This window comes from Hemiscyllium ocellatum, chromosome 46, assembly GCF_020745735.1.
Source record: "Hemiscyllium ocellatum isolate sHemOce1 chromosome 46, sHemOce1.pat.X.cur, whole genome shotgun sequence".
In the NCBI taxonomy this organism is placed as follows: domain Eukaryota; kingdom Metazoa; phylum Chordata; class Chondrichthyes; order Orectolobiformes; family Hemiscylliidae; genus Hemiscyllium; species Hemiscyllium ocellatum.
Window position 1 is genome coordinate 11,459,381 of NC_083446.1, and position 12,656 is coordinate 11,472,036.

Sequence of the window (12,656 nt, forward strand, 5' to 3'; positions counted from 1 at the left end):
CAGATCCTCCAACCCTGGCAACATCCTTGTAAATCTTTTCTGAACCCTTTCAAGTTTCACAACATCCTTCCTGTAGCAGGGAGACTAGAATTGCACGTAAGTCTAAGGTGAGAGGGGAAAGATTGAAAAGGGACCTGAGGGGCAACTTTTTCACCCAGAGGGTGGTACGTGTATGGAATGAGCTGCCAGAGGAAGTGATGGAGGCTGGTACAACGACAACATTTAAGAGGCATCTGGATGGATATATGAATAGGAAGGGTTTGGAGGGATATGGGCCAAGTGCTGGCAAAATGGGATGAGATTAATGAACGATATCTGGTCGGCATGGACGAGTTGGGCCAAGGGGTCTGTTTCCTTGAGGTACATCTCTGTGACTCGAGTGAACCAGATTGGTTTTTATGACAATTGATAATGGTTTCAGGGTCATCAGTCGATTCTTAATTCCAGACGTTTAAAAAAAAAAGTAATGAAAACTCCACCCTGGTGGGAATTCGATGCTAGCTCCCCAGAACCTGAGTTTCGGGATTAGTGGCTCCCCACTCAAAGTTAGGCCAGTCTGATGTACCATGTCTTTGACTGCTCGGACATACGCTATGATACGGTGCGGTTATCAGGGACGTTTCCCCAGCTGGGGGGGTGGGTATCGCCTACCAGCCAAGAGACGCCACGCAGGGAGGGGCGCACGGGCCAGCTTACTTGTGCACTGCGTTGTCCGGGTAATTGGTGTAACCCACGGCGTTGGCGCCCCTCAGGAGCATCTGGAAGGGGATGTTGGGAATCAGGTCTCGCATCTCCTGCAGGCGTTTCCAGGGACACTCGTAGAGGAAGCGCATCGCCACGTCAAATGTGGCACCTGCAGGCGAGAGGGCACTGGGGTCAATTGGCATCCACCGAGCAAACAGGGAGGGGGGGGCGGTCAGCAGCGAAGCTAGACACGTGAACGAGTCTTTTCTTAACCACAAACCCCCCCTCCCCCCATGACCAAACTAAGACAAAGGAGAAAGTAGGGACTGAAGATGCTGGAGGTCAGAGTCGAGAGGGCAGTGCTGGAAAAGCACAGCAGGTCGGGCAGCATCCGAGGAGCAAGAGAATCGACGTTTCGGGCAAGGGCTCATTCCTGAAACGTCGATTCTCCTGCTCCTCGGATGCTGCCCGACCTGCTGTGCTTTTCCAGTCTCGACTCCTACCTCCCAACAACCCTCGTATTCATTTTCGTCGCGACGGCAACGTGATTTTTTTTTCCCATTCCCTGTTCCCAGATTAAGCTCAGTGAGAAAGGAATGGTCCCTTTTGTTGAATCTTGTCCCCATCTGACCCTCTCCTGAGAGTGCACAGAAGGAGACTTTATGACAATGTGATGACGCTGTGCCTTCTAGAGATTTATTTTGTCCGGGCTGCTTTTAAGAGGAAGATTGAACGAGTGGTTACATAAACAGCACGTGAAGCCTTGGGTTTTTTTAAAAGTTGGAACAATAGAAGCAGCCTGGCTGGGCGTTGTCAGCTCTCACAGATGAAAATTTCTAGTTTTTCCTTAACTTTCAAATTCAGGAGAAGCTGCTAGAGTCTTGAGGAAGTAGAGGCTATTTTTTTTCCCTTTTCTTGGTGACAACCAGAAGCTGGGATTTCTCTCTCTGCTGCTGAATTGCATTTGAGACAATCTATTTTCTGAATTTGCCTTTTTGCCGAGGGATGTGTTGTGGGAATTTACTACATTGGAAGAGTTAATTGGCAATAGTTACTGTATCTATTATTCTGTTAAGTTTTCCAAAAAGACTTAAGTTATTCTAAGTTCTTCTTTCTTTTGTTGTATTTTAACTATTGTTGTGAAATTGAAGGCGAATACTGTACCTTTAAGAGAGAGTGACTGCTGTTCGGAACTGAGAGCCTACAAGAGCAGCCTCAGAGTGTACTGGAAAACTGGAAATATGTAACATTTGGCTGTGAAATGGAACCTGAGTTGGTTGCTGTTTTGACAACAAGTTGAATTTAACCAATCAGATTAAACTATGTCCAGGATACTAAGACCCAATCGAGTTTGAATTTTCTTGTTTTGCCAACATCGAACCAATGAGATCATTCGATGTTGGGGACATAAAATGTTTGAAAATCAGACAGAACAACTGCCACCAACACGGATTCAAGAAATGAGGAAACACTCCCAAACAAAGGGACGTTGTTTTATACGAAACGCATTCACAGTAAAAGAGAAGGATGCCGACCCAGGAAGATCCTCAGTCAGAAGAAGACAGACACCGAAGACGACAACTGCTGGGTGGTTTTGAAATTAAGTTGATGTAATTTTAATAAGTGTTTTATTGGAACAGTATGTCATGATAGAGTTGGAAGCAGTTAAGAGAAGGGCGGGGGGCTCAGAATTGTGAATAGTTGTTGTTTAATGTTCATTTTTAGAGTTAAAGAATACATTGATATTATTTTCTTCAAATGATGGAATTTGGGAGTTCTCTGCTTTCATACTTTTACAGATTGAGATGAGGTGAGCTTTTCTGGGTGTTTGGTTTATTTAACAGAAGGGTTCACTGCCGTGTCATAACACTATAGTGTTTGAATAAATTGTGTTTTGCTTGACATCGAGTAGTTTGACCAGTCACATTGCATTTGGAACACAGCACTTTACATTCATGTTTAAAATACAAAACATTAGGGTCAAGGCCACCATCTTATAATATTTTGAAGGGGGTCTGGTCCGGTCCATAACAGCAGGCAGTTCCTCATTCTGTTCTGGTGTCATGTATACAAGTCGGAACGCATAACTGGATAATATAACACAGGACGGGAAATTGGATCTTTAAACTTCCACCTCTGTGTGGGAATGCCTTTAAACGTACAAGCGTCCGTAACATGGTGCTCACAACTTGGGGGCCCCTTGTACGCCACTAAGTGCCTCAAATCACTTGATGTGATCCCATGTCAATGACATTTTTTTTTCTGGTCCAGACTATCTTTAAGATGCCCGGGTTGGTATGGTAGGCAGGGTTCAGGCTCCTGGGCCCATCGCACCAGGCCGGCCACATCCTCTTCTCTCCCTCCTTTATCTTTCTCTTCTTTCTTTTCTTCATCTTCTGCTGCTGTGAGGAAGCTGGGGTGAAGTAGACAGGGGGACGGCTGCAGCAGTGATGGTGCCCCAAGTGGAGACTCCTGGCTGAGGTAGACCCCAACTGGAGACTCCTGGCTGAGGTAGGCCCCAAGTGGAGACTCCTGGCTGAGGTAGGCCCCAACTGGAGACTCCTGGCTGATGTAGGCCCCAACTGGAGACTCCTGGCTGAGGTAGGCCCCAACTGGAGACTCCTGGCTGATGTAGGCCCCAACTGGAGACTCCTGGCTGAGGTAGGCACCGAGTGGGGACTCCTGGCTGAGGTAGACCCCAACTGGGGACCCCTGGTTCAGGTAGGCACCGAGTGGGGACACTTGGCTGATGTAGGCCCCAACTGGAGACTCCTGGCTGAGGTAGACCCCAACTGGAGACTCCTGGCTGAGGTAGGCCCCAACTGGAGACTCCTGGCTGAGGTAGGCCCCAAGTGGAGACTCCTGGCTGAGGTAGGCCCCAACTGGAGACTCCTGGCTGAGGTAGACCCAAACTGGAGACTCCTGGCTGAGGTAGACCCAAACTGGAGACTCCTGGTTGAGGTAGGCCCCGAGTAAGGACTCCTGGCTGAGGTAGGCCGAGAGTGTGTACTCAGCAGGTTGTCAGCTGTGGCAGTGATCGTTTCTGGGCCAGGGATTCCTAGCTATGAAAGGCCATGAGCGTGGCTTTTAGGGAGGTCCTCATTACTGTACTTACAGCGGGGACTCCTTGAGGCCTGGACACCTCGCAGAGACCTTACAGAAGCCCTGGAGCTGTGTTTGAAGCCTCCTGGTAAACAAGGTAAACTTTTTATTGAACTGGTGTTCATTCTTTTTGTAACTCAAAATGGCGCTGGTTTGAGGCAACAAAACACTTTTCACTGTATCTCTCTGGACATATACGACAATAAGTAACTCATTCTGAGTTAACGCACTGTCAGAGGGTCAGTACTGAGGGAGTGCCACACTGTCGGAGGGTCAGTACTGAGGGAGTGCCACACTGTCGGAGGGACAGTACTGAGGGAGTGCTGCACTATTGGAGGGACAGTACTGAGGGAGTGCCGCACTGTCGGAGGGTCAGTGCTGAGGGAGTGTTGTACTGCTGCAGGGTCAGTGCTGAGGGAGTGCCGCACTGTCAGAGGGTCAGTACTGAGGGAGTGCCGCACTGTCAGAGGGTCAGTGCTGAGGGAGTGCCGCACTGTCGGAGGGTCAGTACTGAGGGAGGACCTCACTGTCGAAGGGTCAGTACTGAGGGAGTGCTGCACTGTTGCAGGGTTAGTACTGAGGGAGTGCTGCACTGTCGGAGGGTCAGTGCTAAGGGAATGCTGCACTATCGGAGGGTCAGAACTGAGTGAGTGCCGCACTGTCGGAGGGTCAGTACTGAGGGAGTGCTGCACTGTCAGAGGGTCAGTACTGAGGGAGGGCTGCACTGTCAGAGGGTCAGTACTGAGGGAGTGCTGCACTGTCGGAGGGTCAGTACTGAGGGAGGGCTGCACTGTCAGAGGGTCAGTACTGAGGGAGTGCTGCACTGTCGGAGGGTCAGTACTGAGGGAGTGCTGCACTGTCGGAGGGTCAGTACTGAGGGAGTGCTGCACTGTCAGGGATACCATCTCTCAGAGCAGACTGGTATTGTTTCTGCCTTCCCAATTACTGGGAAATGGTGTGGCGGTTCAGTCGGTGGACGTCAATGGGAGGCGATCTGCAGATGTGGTGACATTAACCAGAAGAAGGAGCCTGATGGTCCAGTTGTGAATGAGTTGCTGTTTGAGATTGTGTGTAGTTTGTAGAATGGCTAACCCCATTTCCTACATTACAACAATGGCAAAAGCACTGCATCACTGATCAAACACTTTGGGGTAAAAGGCACTATAGGAATGCAAATCTTTTCAAAAATTGCAAATCCACCTCTCTGGCTTCAGCTGTTCTTCCTTCTGATGACTCTGGAGTTTACAAATCGGAGTTAAATCAGCTCGTGAAAGCAGTGTTTCCATGGAAACCGGTGCACAGTGAATACATTACAGTCAGCACCAATTCGGTCTGAGCCCTGCACAGTGCCTCACAACGAGACTTCACTGTTCGATTACAGAGACAGCTCTGTGACTTGCTGAGGTCTGACACTGGGTCGCACAGGCACAGAGTAAGCCAGCCACGACAGGGACAAGAGGAGGCAATCCTACCCCTCAGGCATTCAATCCGATCATGGCTCATTATCCTACTCCCTCGCTTTCCAATCCCCAAGAACGATATCTAACTCCTTCCTGGAAACATTCAATGTGTCGGCCCCAACCACTTCCTGTGGCAGATTATCCCACTGGCTCTCCCACTTGCTGGATGAAGACATTTCTCCCTATTTCAGTCCGAAACGACCCCCCACCTCTGTAATCCTTAGACTGTGACCCCTTGGTTCTGGATTCCCCGGGTCATCAGGAACATCCTTGACCCTGTCAAATCCTGTCAGGATGTTGTCGGTTTCAACAAGATCCCCTTCATTCCTCCAAACCCCAGTGAATATAGTCCTAACCGATTCAGTCTCTGTTCATAGGCCAATCCTGCCATCCCAGGAACCAGTCTGCACTCCCTCTGTCGCCAGAACATCCTTACTCAGGTAAGGAGACCCCAAACTGCACACAATATTCCAGGGGGGTGGTCTCACCACGACCCTGTACAATCGCAGCAAGACTTCCCTGCTCCTGTACTCAAATCCTCTCGCTATGAAGGGAAATGTACAACTTACCCTCAAAATGTTGACATATCGTGATGTCGATATTGATACAGAGGTCCCCATTATAAATGTTGTCGTCAGTTCTGACGAAGGGTCACTCGACATGAAATGGTAACTCTGATTTCTCTTCACTGATGCAGCCAAATCTGCTGAGCTTTTCCAGCAATTTCTGTTTTGGTTTTGGAGTCACAGAAACTGCAGTTCTTTCAGGTTTTATTGCCCGTTATACATGCTGACAGAGCCCTTTGCCGTTATAGACACAGTCGGTTCTGATACGACACAATAGTTCCACATTCATCAGATCTCGTGTTAAAAGAAAATGGTGCAATAGCCGTGCCATTTAAATGAATGGGGGCAGAACTGCGTTAGAGCCAATACAGATTCGGAAAGTTCACGTTTGACAAATACCGGTCAAAATTCTATAATCGCATTAAAGCCAATACGCCTTGAAGAAATAAGCATTATCGCAGAAATGACAGTATTGGTACAGAGATCCCCATTATAAATGTTAATATAGCCCTTTACCATTATAGATATTGATACAGAGATCCCCATTATAAATGTTGATAAAGCCCTTTACCATTATAGATATTGGTACAGAGATCCCCATTATAAATGTTGATATAGCTCTTTACTATTATAGATATTGATACAGAGATCCCCATTATAAATGTTGATACAGCCCTTTACCATTATAGATATTGGTACAAAGATCCCCATTATAAATGATGATACAGCCCTTTACCATGATAGATATTGGTACAGAGTCGCCCCATTATAAATGTTGATACAGCCCTTTACCATGATAGATACATACAGAGCTCACCATTGTCAATGTTGAATTGGCGCCTTGTCATTATAGATACTCGGGCCCCTTGCTGGAATATTTGTAACATTGGGTGAGGAGCTGATTGGGGAGTGGTCAGTGTTGGGTTTCTGTTTGAGAAGGGATGTAAGGAGCAGCATGAGAACTGTAGCCCTGTGAGTCTGACTTTGGTGGTGGGGACAGTGTTGGGAGTGAGGGATAGTCACCATAGTTCTGTGCGGGGTACACTGTGCCTCAACAAATTGAGTTGTTTTGAGCAAGTAACCCAGAAGATTGACGAGGGCACTGTCTACTTGGACTTGAGGAAAGCCTTTGGCAAGGTTCCACACAGTAGACTAATTTGTAGAGTTAGATCACTTGGGATTCAGGGTGGGCTTGTTAATTGGATCCAAAGCTGCCTTCACAGGAGGAGACTGAGGGTGGTGGTGAAGGGTTGTTTCTCGGGAGTGGAGACCTGTGACCAACGGTGTTCCACAGGGATCGGGGCTGAGTCCACTTTTGTCTGTCGTGTAAACGGTTTAAATGAGAATATAGATGGCACGGTTGTTAAGTTTGCCTATGACACCACGATTGGTGGTGTCGTGGACAGTGCAGAAGGTTATTTCGGATTACAGAGATCGTGATGAATTGCGTCAATGAGCTGAAGCATTACAGATGGAATTTGATTTGTATAAACGTGAGGTATTACATTTTGGTCAAACAAGCAATGATAAAACTTATATAATGAAAAGTAGGGCCTTGGGCCGTGTTGTAGAACAGAGAGACCTAAGGGTTCAGGTACATAATTCTTTGAAATTCCACCTCATGTAGATAAGGTGGTTATAAGGCATTTGAAATGTACGAGTTGGGACGCCATGTTGAGGTTGTACAGGACATTGGTGAGGCCTCGTCTGGAATACTGTGTGTAGTTCTTGTCCCTCTGTTACAGGAAGGAATATTATGAAACTGGAGGGGGTTCAGAAGAGATTTATAAGGCATGTTGGGGTTGAGTTATAAGGAGAGGCTGGGACTGTTTTCACGGTGACCGAAGTTTATAAAATAATGAGGGGTAGAGATAAGGTGAATGGCAGGTTCCTTTTCCCCAGGATGGGGGATTTCAACACGAGGGACACATTTCTGAGGTGAGAGGAGAGAGATTTAAAAAAGACGTATGGGTCAGGCTTTTTACACAGAGGCTGGTGCTTGTGTAGTTACATTAGATTACCTACAGTGTGGAAACAGGCCCTTCGGCCCAACAAGTCCACACCGACCCTCTGAAGAGTAACCCCCCCAGACCCATTTCCCTCTGACTAACGCACCTAACCTATGGGCAATTCCACCCTGACCTGCACATTTTTGGACTGTGGGAGGAAACGAGGACACGCAGCACCACGCAGAGAATGTGCAAACTCCACACAGACAGTTGCCCCGGGCGGGAATCAAACCTGGGACCCTGATGCTGTGAGGCAGCAGTGCTAACCACTGAGCCACCATGCCGCCCTGAGGAAGTGGGTACAATTACAACATTTAAAAGATATTTGGATAAGGACATGAATAGGAAAAGGTTTGGAGGGATATGGGCCAGGAGCAGGCAGGTGGGGTTAGTTGAGTTTGGGGATTATGGTTGGCACGGACTGATTGGATTGAAGGGTCTGTGCCTGTGCTGGATGACTCTATATTGATACAGGGCTCCCCATTATAAATATTAACACAGGGCCTTGTCACTGTAGATATTGATGGAGAACTCCCTCTTGTAAATGTTGGCCTAGAGACTTCCACAACGAAGACTGACCTTGACTTTTCCATTATAAATGGTGACATGCAGCTCCCCATTATAGATGTTGACATCGCGTTTTCGATTAAAAACGCTGACATGGCATTTCTGATGATAGATGTTGACACAGAGTTTCTGATTATAAATGCAGGCACAGAACTCTCTCGTGATGAATGTTCAGATAAAGGCTAGGCAGGATTGTGGCATAGAATGTGGACAGGGAATCATTCTTCTCATGCAGTCTGAAGGCATGAGGGGTGCAGCAGGGGACCAAGGGCTGTACACTCAACAGGACCGAATCACAAGGTCACCATATCGAAAAGGGGACAACAATTTCTCCTGCACGGCGGCTAGTAAATGCCTTAACCCATTCAAACCGACTCGCCTGACTTGATTCTGAACGACTACTTTCTGTTCACTGTCCCCTGATACATTCTGCACTGCCACACCTCCGCTGCTCAGAGGCTGCTTGCCACCCAGTCAGCGCTCTCTTCTCCTGCAGAACAGACGTTGCAGGAGCAGGGTTAGGCCATTCGGCCTTCGGGTCTGCTCCGCCCTTCGATCATGCCTGATCATTCCCCTGCCTTCTCCGCCTTAACCCGCGATCCCCTTACTATCCATCTTTGTCCGAAAGCCACTCAATGACTCGCCCTCCACATGCCTCTGTGGCCATGAGTTCCACTGATTCACGGCCCCACCGGCTGAAGAAATTCCTCCTCAGCTCAGTTCCGAAGGGTCGTCCCTTGAGCCTGAGGCTCTGGTCCCAGTCTCTCCTGTTAGCGCAATCATTTTCTCCACATCCACTCAATCCTCTGGCCTCGAAGTACTCTGTGCATTTCAGTCGGTTCCCCTCCTCCCCCATCCATCGAGTACAGGCCTAGAGTCTTCAACGGCTCCTCACATGACAAGCCCTTCATCCCCGGGATCATTCTTGGACTCCCCTCCAAGGCCAGTGCCTCCTTCCTTAGATCCAGGGCCGAAAACGGCTCATGATGACACAAAAGCGGTCTGACCAGAGCCTGAAAGAGCCACAGCTGTACGTCCATTATGTATTCTAGCCCTGTTTGAAATGAATGCTGACATTGTGTTTGCCTTCCTAATTGCTGTCAGAACCTTATCCCGAAAGGGGACTCCCAAGATTTCAGATTTCTGAAGCCTTTCCCCATTTAGCGCACGGTCGATCCTCCCTCCCAAAGTGCGTCACCTCACCCTTTCCAATATTGTATTCCATCTGCCTCTTCTTTGTCCCCTCTCCAAGTCCTCCGTAGACAGGCAGGGGGCTGGAGGACCACAGCAATCCCAGCATCTGCAGTTCTCTTCTGGTCTCTGTCCAGGTCCTTCTGCAGCCTCCCTGCCTCCTCAACACGACCTGCCCCTCCTCCCAGGTTCGTGTCATAAACTGGAGTTCCCTTTCGGATTTGGCATTCTTGCCATTGTGTCCTGATGAGCACAAGGTGAGCAGTTTCGACGGCTGCCCACGTTTTGAGCAGCACTCAAGTCCAGCCCGCGTGGTTATTAATGTTCAAGACCGTGTATTTACTGCGACACCGCGGAGCTGATTTACCCCGCAAATAAACCAGCATCTAAATGCACATCCATATTTGTGTTCCCTACAATGTCCTCAGTTGGGGGCAGACAAGGTAATTGTCAGATTTCAGGCTGCGGGGCCCTGCTCTAATTCATTGTGTCAATTTTCTTTGGCTGCATTGAGTCCATCACTGCACAACTAGCTGCAGTGTTTCATAAAATACAGACTCGTGACTGATTAAAGACCCACATGTTGCCACCCAAGTTGATAGGGCTGTTAAGACGACGTATGGGTGTTCGGGATTGAGCTTAAGAGCTGCGAGATTATGACGCAGCTCTATAAATCCCTGGCGAAGGTGTGTACTGCAGATGCTGGAGATCAGAGTCTAGATTAGAGCGGTGCTGGAAAAGCACAGCAGGTCAGGCAGCATCCGAGGAGCAGGCGAATCAACGTTTCAGGCAAAAGCCCTTCATCGGGAATGACGAAGGGCTTCTGCCCGAAATGTCGATTTTCCTGCTCCTTGGATGCTGCCTGACCTGCCATGCTTTTCCAGCACCACTCTTGGAATATTGTGTTCAGTTCTGGTTGCCTCATTTTCGGTAGGATGTGGAAGCTTTAGAGAGGGTGCAGAGGAGATTTCAGTTGAAAATGTGTTGCTGGTTAAAGCATAGCAGGTTAGGCAGCATCCAAGGAACACGAAATTCGACGTTTCGGGCATAAGCCCTTCATCAGGAGATTTACCAGGATGCTGCCTGGGCTGGAGGGCATGGCTTATGAAGAAAGGTTGAGGGAGCTAGGGCTTTTCTCATTGGAGTGAAGAAGGGTGAGGGGTGACTTAATAGAGGAGTTCAAGACATAGAGAGAGTGGATAGCCAGAGACTTTTACCCAGGGCAGAAATGGCCATGGCGAGGGGGTATAATTTTAAGGTGATTGGAGGAAAGTTTAGGGGAGATGTCAGAGGTAGGTTCTTTACACAGAGAGTGGTGGGTGTGTGGAACGCACTGCCAGCGATGGTAGGAGAGTCAGAGACATTAGGGACATTTCAGCGACTCTTGGATAGGCCCATGAAAGGTAGTAAAATGGAGGGGACGTAAAGTTAAAAATCGTCCAACAGCTTTAACTGGAAGCGCTAGATTTCGGAGCGCAGCTCCTTCATCAGGTGGTTGTGGAGAATGTACGATAGTCTGATCTTAGATTAGGATAAAAGGCCAGCACAATATCGAGGGCCGAAGGGCCTGTTCTGTGCTGTACTGTTCCATATTCTATGTGACAGCAAATCAGAGGACTGAGAGGGTCCTCTGACCAGAGCCCAGAAATAAAAACAATCTCCCCAGGTGCTGCCAGATCCATGACACATGGCCCTGGGGGGAGAAACGGTCAGCCCACTAGCTGTGTGCTTCATGACCTTGAGTCCAACCATGTGTGGTCTGCTGGAAGATGCGACTTTGAGACTTTTTTTAGATCTCCTACAGTGTGGACACAGGCCCTTCGGCCCAACAAGTCCACACCAACCCTCCGAAGAGCAACCCACCCAGACCCATTCCCTGACATTCACCCCGAATGATGCACCTAACACTATGGGACAATTTAGCACGGCCAATCCACCCTAACCTGCACATCCCTGGGCACTATGGGACAATTTAGCACGGCCAATCCACCCTAACCTGCTCATCCCTGGACACTATGGGACAATTTAGCACGGTCAATCCACCCTAACCTGCACATCCCTGGGCACTATGGGACAATTTAGCACGGCCAATCCACCCTAACCTGCACATCCCTGGGCACTATGGGACAATTTAGCACGGTCAATCCACCCTAACCTGCACATCCCTGGGCACTATGGGACAATTTAGCACGGTCAATCCACCCTAACCTGCACATCCCTGGGCACTATGGGACAATTTAGCACGGCCAATCCACCCTAACCTGCACATCCCTGGGCACTATGGGACAATTTAGCACGGCCAATCCACCCTAACCTGCACATCCCTGGGCACTATGGGACAATTTAGCACGGCCAATCCACCCTAACCTGCACATCCCTGGGCACTATGGGGTAATTTAGCACGGCCAATCCACCCTAACCTGCACATCCCTGGGCACTATGGGACAATTTAGCACGGCCAATCCACCCTAACCTGCACATCCCTGGGCACTATGGGACAATTTAGCACGGCCAATCCACCCTAACCTGCACATCCCTGGGCACTATGGGACAATTTAGCACGGTCAGTCCCACCCTAACCTGCACATCCCTGGGCACTATGGGACAATTTAGCACGGCCAATCCACCTTAACCTGCACATCCCTGGGCACTATGGGACAATTTAGCACGGTCAATCCACCCTAACCTGCACATCCCTGGGCACTATGGGACAATTTAGCACGGCCAATCCACCCTAACCTGCACATCCCTGGGCACTATGGGACAATTTAGCACGGCCAATCCACCCTAACCTGCACATCCCTGGGCACTATGGGACAATTTAGCACGGCCAATCCACCCTAACGTGCACATCCCTGGGCACTATGGGGTAATTTAGCACGGCCAATCCACCCTAACCTGCACATCCCTGGGCACTATGGGACAATTTAGCACGGTCAATCCACCCTAACCTGCTCATCCCTGGGCACTATGGGACAATTTAGCACGGTCAATCCACCCTAACCTGCACATCCCTGGGCACTATGGGACAATTTAGCACGGTCAATCCACCCTAACCTGCACATCCCTGGGCACTA

General features: G+C 49.0%; 1 protein-coding gene across 4 annotated transcripts in view; it reads right to left on the reverse strand.

The window, feature by feature from the left end:
• The window catches only part of LOC132836369 (pyruvate carboxylase, mitochondrial-like), a 721,522-nt gene that overhangs the window by 64,228 nt on the left and 644,638 nt on the right, over nucleotides 1–12,656 (reverse strand). For all 4 annotated transcript variants that reach the window (XM_060855868.1, XM_060855869.1, XM_060855870.1 and 1 more), the window contains one exon: nucleotides 697–853. In XM_060855868.1, coding sequence (XP_060711851.1) covers nucleotides 697–853 — 157 coding nt within the window. The remainder of the gene's footprint in view (nucleotides 1–696; nucleotides 854–12,656) is intronic.